This window comes from Peromyscus leucopus, chromosome 12, assembly GCF_004664715.2.
Source record: "Peromyscus leucopus breed LL Stock chromosome 12, UCI_PerLeu_2.1, whole genome shotgun sequence".
NCBI classification, from domain to species: Eukaryota; Metazoa; Chordata; class Mammalia; order Rodentia; family Cricetidae; genus Peromyscus; species Peromyscus leucopus.
The window spans coordinates 51,980,150-51,987,785 of record NC_051073.1 but is presented as its reverse complement, the minus strand read 5'-3'; the positions used below and the strand labels follow the sequence as shown (position 1 = coordinate 51,987,785).

Below are 7,636 nucleotides of genomic sequence, written 5' to 3'. Positions count from 1 at the left end.
GCTTTTTAGTCCTGCTGCAAAGAACAGAAATGACCAGGACATGTGACATTATAGTACAACAAGACACAACAGAACACAAGAATGAGTGCAATCACCCTCTCTCCTTCCCTTCCATAGGGCCCTTTCTATTGTCCTGTTTTCATTGACTCTCTGCCCCGCAAACAAGATTCCAAATTAGATAGTTTATCTTTGTATTTATTCTCTCAGGTCACAGGTCTGTTTGGATGCTCTTTTCTGTACACACTTTCCTTATTGGACCATTTAGGATTCAACATTAGAAGGACTGCTTTGAAAGAATCAGCGATTAGCCATAAGCAATCAGATTTGAACTTGCTTTCTTTCTTTTGTTTGTTTGTTTTGTTTTGTTTTGAGACAGGGTCTCACTGTGCAGCCCTAGCTGGCCTGGAACTCACTTTGTAGTCTAGGTTGTCCTTGAACTCACATAAACCCACCTGCCTCTACCTTTGTTAGGATTAAGGGCTTGAGCTACAACGTCTCACTTGTTGGCAACCTTTTCTTTTTTTTTTTTTTTTTAAAGATGTTTGACTAGGACAACTATCTAATCGATAGTTTTCATATGACCCACAGAAGCCAACAAGTTTTGAAGTAATGAAGAGTAACAGAAAAGACATTGCAAACACAGGACCACGTAGGAAAGAAAGAAAAACCGCACAAAATAATTCGTGGAAATTATCTTTGCATTTTTTAAATCAAGAAAAGCTCACTGTTCAAACTTCCAAAGCACATGTTCGAACAGTATGCAGATATTTGAGAGAAAGAATAATAACGTTTAAAAAGAGGAATGCCTGGTCCGTTTCCTTCATAAGTGATCAAGAAAGCACGGGTGAGGAGAGACTTCAAGTTCACAAGCAAGTAGGCATGTGTACACACACTTGTATGTCTATTTTCCGGTGACACCGTACTCCAGGCAACCAGGAAGCCTGGTCAAAATGAGGCTTCTCGCAGGATTTGCCAGATGATGTGAGAGGAGGAACTAGAGCACTGAGCTGTTTTACATCAGACTAGGGAGATGCAATTCGAGGCGGCTGGATTAACTATGAGCTCCTGAACCCACGTTGAGGAGGAACACGTGTCCATCCAGAGTTACAGCTCCGTAAGTGACCGGTGAGAGGCTCAACTGTGGAGGACCCCGGGGTAATGCCGCTGGGAATGCTGATTTCCCTGCCAAGGCTGTGCACGCACGCACGCACGCACGCACGCACTTACGCACTCACGCACGCACGCACGGATGGAGCTGTGTGTGCGGGGACCACCAAACACTGCTGCTTGGTTGAATTTGCTCCAGAATCCAGAGTCCTTAAGATGAGGAGGCTGCCTGCCTGATGCTCAGCCGTTTGGCGCTGTCTGTCACCTCTTTCACTTCTTCTGCTGTAGTTTTCTCCCTTTCTCATCCATCTTGGAGCTGTCAGAAGTCTATGGAGAAAGAGGGCCCTTCTGAGAAGGCCGCTTCAGAGTGCCGGGTCAACATCCCGTGGTGAGGTGAAGACACTAGGAAATAGGTGATCCCTCGACTTTGGGACCAGCAATGGTGACCCAATCAGAAGCGTGCATGACAAAGTCCCATCCTGAGCATTTCCAGTAGCGCCAGGAACCTGGGAGACTGTTTAGTATTCCTCCTGAATAGCTTGAGTTACCAGAACGTCTGTCTCAATTGGATGGAGACTCAGTCCCACTTCTGCACCATATTCTGAGGAATCACATCCTCTGAGGACCCGGGGAAGTGAGATGGTGTTTTGGGCTTCTAGAGCAGCAGGTATCTATCTTACAGGGTTGGCAGTGATCACAGCAAAGGTTCTAGGTGGGAGGTACAACTAGCTGGTTTCTCCTACCGATCTCAGTGAGGAGGGGAGGGGCCGAGGCAGCAAGCAGGCCTGAGGCAGCTTGCATCTAGATTGAGCTCGAAGTTGCAGACAGAGGTTCTGGAGCCTCCTGGCTTTGCCTCTGTGCACAACAGAGCTTCCCTTCTCCCACTCTTCCCCAGGTGAGCTCACCCCAAGCTCTGGCCTTCCCGTGTGAATGCAGACACCGTGGACTCCCGCTGGGACGAGCAGAGTGTCCGGCAGTGGGCATGCTGCTGCAGTCTCCGTATTTTCCAGGAAACAGCACCAAGGTGGATCGGGCCTTCTCCTGCGATACTGCAGGCTCAGAAGACAGGGATCTGGTCTCGGCGGACCACATCCAGGTCATCATCCAGAGTCAACAACACCTGTAGTGAGAGGGTTGGAGATGGGAAGGGAATGTAAATCCTGGTCACCCGGAGCCCCTGCTTTCTCTTTGTGACTTCACAGACTGAAAGCGACATCTCCCCTCCCATATTTTTGGCAGTGGTCCGCAATGCCTTGCTTTTAACTGGGGCTTATTATTACCAAATTATAGCTCCTGTGTCAACTTATTGAAATACCCATGAAGAGGGTTCTCATGTGCTATTCACGATACTAGAGACTCAGCTAGGGATGAAAGTGATACCCACCCTCTGCCCTGGAGCTCACATTTGGGAAAGGATCTTAAAAAGGAAGAAAGCTCACGAGGTAGAAGACAATATATTTCACAGACAGATGTGTGAGGGTTAAAATTAAACTAGGGCGTAAGTATCGGGAGCTTGCGGTGCAGAATGGTAAAATATTTGAGTAAGGTGGGCTGGGTAGTCATTCCTTAGAAGACGTGTAAATCAAGACGAAGCATTGTTGTATAGTGCATTGCTATATAAGAAATGGACCATTCCTGCTTTGCTCTAATTCCCTTCCCACATGAGACCACTCTTCTTATCTCATGTCTTCTCTCTTATCAGAAAAGTCCAAGAGTCACAGAAATTGGTAGAACTTTCCACTCGGGCCACTAGAGGGCAGCCCTGCTCCACTCTTGTGATTGCATGCCTGGCCTCATAAGGTTGGAGGCCATCTGCAGTGACCGCCCACAGTTATCACCCCAACCTGTGTCCAGGCACCACAGACATTTAATTTGGAAATTTAAAAAAGGACTAAAGAATGCCAAGGGTGGTCAACTTAAGTCAGCATAACTATTAATGGATTCTGGGAAGGGGCACGAGCAAATCATAAGGAACCCTAGATTAGGAACACGCTGGCTAGGTGGCCCTTTGAGTTTCTCTAGGAACCTAATCTTTACAAAATACACAGTGAGGCTGGAGGAAGGGAAGGAAGAGAGCCTGTCATGAGAAGGAATAATTCCATAGACGAGAATTTTAGTGAATGCCTTAAGTAACCACCGGGGGAATTCTGAACATTTGGGTCCAAGAACCAGTTCTGTCCCAGGTCACCATGCAACTTAGGGAAAATGGTTTTGTCGCTCTTCTGTGTGTGCAAACATGGGAAAGTAGAGAAAAATGAAAGTTATGATCTCACAGAAGTTACAGTAAAAGAAAGAAAGAAAGCACGGGGAGATGGTCAGTGCGTTGAATTGCACTGAGCAAATGCAGAGAGTAACTGGAGGGGAACGTCGAGAGGTTGAGGATGAGCAGCAGGAAATACGCAAGATTGCAAAGGGAAGAACGGAGCTAGAAGATGCCACTGACTCACCAGGAATGAGAAAAACAGGGCAGTAGCAGAGAGGAAGTGCCAGATGTCGTGGTCATCGAAGAAGTCCAGCAGGACACACTCCCGGTTCTTCTCCCGGGATTCAGCTGGGGTTCCCTGGAGGAAAGAGGCGTGTATAGGCAAAAGTCCCGTGGTTCAACGATTTCAGGGTTTGACTTTGAGGAAGCACTCCGAAAGTCAGCTTCTGAGGATCGGGTACAGTTGTTCACAGCAACTCTACTTAGAATAGTCCCAGGATGGAGACAGCCCAGGTGTCCACCAGCTGATGAATGGACTGATAACATGCACTGTGCCCCACAGTGGAAAAACTGATCAGTAATTAGAAGACATGCTCATGCAGGGCCATAGCGTGGGTGACCTAGAAACCATCACACTGCACACTGCGTGGATAAAGCCAGACTCAGAGGCCACATGATGTGTGTGTGTGTGTCTATCTCTAAGATAGCAGTTCTCAACCTGTAGGTCGAGACCCTGACAGGGGACGCATATCAAATATCCTGCATATCAGATATTTATATTACGATTCATAACAGTAGCAAAATTACAGTTTATGAAGTGGCAGCAAAATAATTTTATGGTTGTGGATCACCACAACGTGAGGAACTGTATTAAAGGGTGGAAGCAACAGGAAAGTGGAGAACCACTGCTCTAGGAAATACCCAGACTGGCAATTCCACTGCCACAGAAGGTAGATTAGTGGCTGCCAAGAATTACCAGGTCAACGAGAAACAGAATGGCTGCTCATGAGTTTGCTTTCTGGGGTCAAACAAATGTTCTAAGATCAAATGTGCTGATGCTGTGGTAGAGAGATGAGACTTCCTGCTTGTGCTTCAGACAAAGTGCTGGTTTCTGAGGTCTCAGCTTTCCTGTCTGCAGGATGGACGTAGTGTCCACTCCTGCATTTACTGATGGATGACGGCTGTGACGAGAAAGATGGCGACAATATACTAACTGAGCGTTAAACATCCCTGGGCACAGACTGTAAGAGAAGGTCATGTTTGCACTATCTACGGGGTTTGCAAGTTCATGTGGTATTACCCTGGCAGTGCTGACCACATATCACTTGCCTGTCATTTAAGGGTGGTTGCTAAGCCTTCTCTCTTCTGGAGAAAGCTGTGGATTTAAATAATGGGGGAAAGATAAGAGGCGGCAAGAGCAGGAGAGGGAGGAAGGTCCAAAAGGCAGGATGGACCGAGAACTGCTCGGATGAAAGGATGGACCTCTTACCTCCCAGCTGCTGAGGTTCTGAAAGAAAAAGTACAGGGCCGCAGCCCACACCACCGCCGTGGCCACGATGCAGAACAGTGGTAGCAGAAGGACCTTCTCGGAGCTGCGGAGCTGTGGAGAGATGCAAAGCCATGGAGGCTGGCGTCCCAGCTGCAGGCAGGGCCCCCGGCGCTGCCAGCTCCTCACGTGTGCTCACCTTCATGATGATGTAGAAAGCCAGGTACAGCAGCAGGTTGCAGATGAAGATGCCCAGCATGTAGGATGCAAAGTCCCTGGGCCGGTAGATCAATCCAAAGAAGGCACTGTGGATATGGGACAGGGTGTTGGCAGCCGAAACCGGGTATAACATGAGTGGATCATTACCCACTGTGGGAGTTCACTAGTTAAAAACCCACTCTAAGGCACAGTCATGCATTGTGTGATGGCGGGGATACATTCTGAGAAATGTATAGTCGGTGAGTTTGGCATTGTGTGAACATCATAGCATGTCCTTATGCAAGCCAAGATGGCCACCATGTCACTAGGTCATACCATCTTTCGGAAGCACTGTGTACACGTGGTCCTCTGCTAACTGAAATGTCTTTGGATGGTGAGTGACAGTTACACAACTTAACGAGTGATATAAATAACCTTTAACTTATTACATCTTTGCCAGAACATTCATTTCTAGTGACCTCACAATGGGCTTATGAGTGAATGCACCATCAACAGTTATCTTTCCTCTCTGGGTGGAATGGTTTTCCCCAGAATCCTTCAGTTTTTCATGATTATAAACAGCACTGTCGTGAAGGAGTAAATGCTTCAGACACACTGTATTTGTTTTCATTTATTATTAGTTCATCAGAATAGATTACTGGAGGTAGGATTGCCTCAGTAATTGGTGTACTTGAGTTTTTCTCTCCAGGTCCCGCCAAGCCCCAGCAGTCCCATAGCCCACTTATAAAATAAACATACAGACGCTTATATTATTTAAACTGCTTGGCCATTAGCTCAGGCCTACCATTGTCTAGCTCTTGCTCTTATACTCAGCCCATTTCTGTTAATCTATATATCACCTGCCACGTGTTCTGTGGCTTTACCTGCTGCCTTTACATGATGCTCCCTGGACGGCAGGCTGGCGTCTCCTCCAGACTTCTACCTCCCAGCCCCTCTTCTCTGTTTGTCCCACCTATCCTATACTTCCTGCCTGGGTACTGGCCAATCAGCATTTTATTTATTCACAACATACAGGACATCTCACAGCAAATTGGCTTGACAAGCATTACCAAGTTAATGCCAGCGGTCCATATTTAATTTGACACTGAAATTTACTTTGACTGAGGGTTAACTTCAAGTTTGTTTAAAATTTCTATTCAGTATAACAAAATATTGGTAACATTTCCCCCCCTGAGACAGGCCTTTGCTTTTGCTGGCCTTTGCCTCCCAAGTGCTGGGATTAAAGGCTTGTGCTACATGCAGCTGTAACTCTTCTTCATCTCCTTATTTGAATTTTAAATAAATAAATAAATAAATAAATAAATAAATAAATATACTTTAAAAACCTACAGTGTGATGGGTGGCGCAATCCTGTAATCTCAGCACTTTGGAGGCTGAGGCAGGAGGATTGCCATGAGCTTGAGGCTATCCTGGGCTACAAAGTGAGGACTAAACAAGGCAGGACTAGATAGCAAGACCCTGTCTCAAACACACACACACACACACACACACACACACACACACACACACACATACACACACACACACACACACACAGTATAACACACAACAACAACAACTATGTTATGACTCCAGGAAACAAAAAGTAAAAATTGACAAGTGGGATTTTATCAAATTGAAAAGCTTCTGCACAGCAAACAGGTCCCAGAGGGAAGAGACAAGCGTTTGAAAACAAGAAAATAGCTATCAACAACCCTGGATTGATTCATTTTGGGTTAATATCTGTCCTAGCTAGTTTTGTTTTATTCTGTTGTCAACTTGACATAAGATAGGGTCATCTAGGAAAAGGAACCTCAATTGAGAAAATGCCCCCGTCAGGCTGGACATTTTCTTGATCAGGCATTAGTGGGGGAGGGCCCAGTCCACTGCAGGTGGCGTCAGCCCCAGGCTGACGGTCCTGGGTGTGGAAGGAAGCAGACTGAGTACGCCAGTAAGCAGTGCTCCTCCGGGGAGCTGCCTCAGTGCCTGTTGTGACTTCCCTTCATGATGGACGACAACTGTCAGCCGAAATAAACCCTCTCCTGACTCTTGTCATGGTATTGAGCACATCAACAGAAAAGCAAACTAAACAATACCCAAAATACAAAGAATTCAAAAAACCAATAACACAAAAAGCAACTAATACAACTTTAAAACAGGCAGATGAGGGACAGGGGGTGGCAGGGGTGGCGGGGGTGGGGGGGTGGGGGGGGATGGCCCAGAGGGTGAAGTGCTCTTGCAATGAGCATGGGGACCTGAGTTCCCATCACAGACATGGCAGAACACTCTGTTCTGGGGAATGGAGACAGCTGGATCCTGGCACCTCAATTGTCAGGCTGTCTAGTTGAAATCCTGAAAATATGTGGAAAGCAACAGAGAAAGACACCCAATGCCTCTGATCTCTATAAGGGGCTCCCTAATGTATGCGCCTACACACACACACACACACACACACACACACACACACACACACACACACCACCACCACCACCACCACCACCACCAGCAGCAGCAGCAGCAGCAGCAGACAATCTGACTAGATTCTTTTCAAAAGAATGTATACACATGGCATATATATGACAGAGCCATTGGGATCATTAGCTACCAGGGAAATGGAAATCAAACCCGAATGAAGAATAGTG

At 46.7% G+C, this 7,636-nt stretch overlaps 1 protein-coding gene across 4 annotated transcripts in view; it reads right to left on the bottom strand.

The window, feature by feature from the left end:
• Positions 1-401: 401 nt before the first annotated feature.
• The window catches only part of Sidt1 (SID1 transmembrane family member 1), a 96,600-nt gene continuing 89,365 nt past the window's right edge, over positions 402-7,636 (bottom strand). For 2 of the 4 annotated variants that reach the window (XM_037209745.1, XM_037209746.1), the window contains 3 exons: positions 4,996-5,101; positions 4,800-4,910; positions 2,748-3,668 (listed from right to left, as the gene is read on the bottom strand). In XM_037209745.1, coding sequence (XP_037065640.1) covers positions 3,423-3,668; positions 4,800-4,910; positions 4,996-5,101 — 463 coding nt within the window. In that variant the 3' untranslated portion in view covers positions 2,748-3,422. Of the gene's footprint in view, positions 2,228-2,747; positions 3,669-4,799; positions 4,911-4,995; positions 5,102-7,636 lie in introns of those variants that run through there. The other 2 variants (XM_037209747.1, XM_028872088.2) reach the window with 2 other exon arrangements.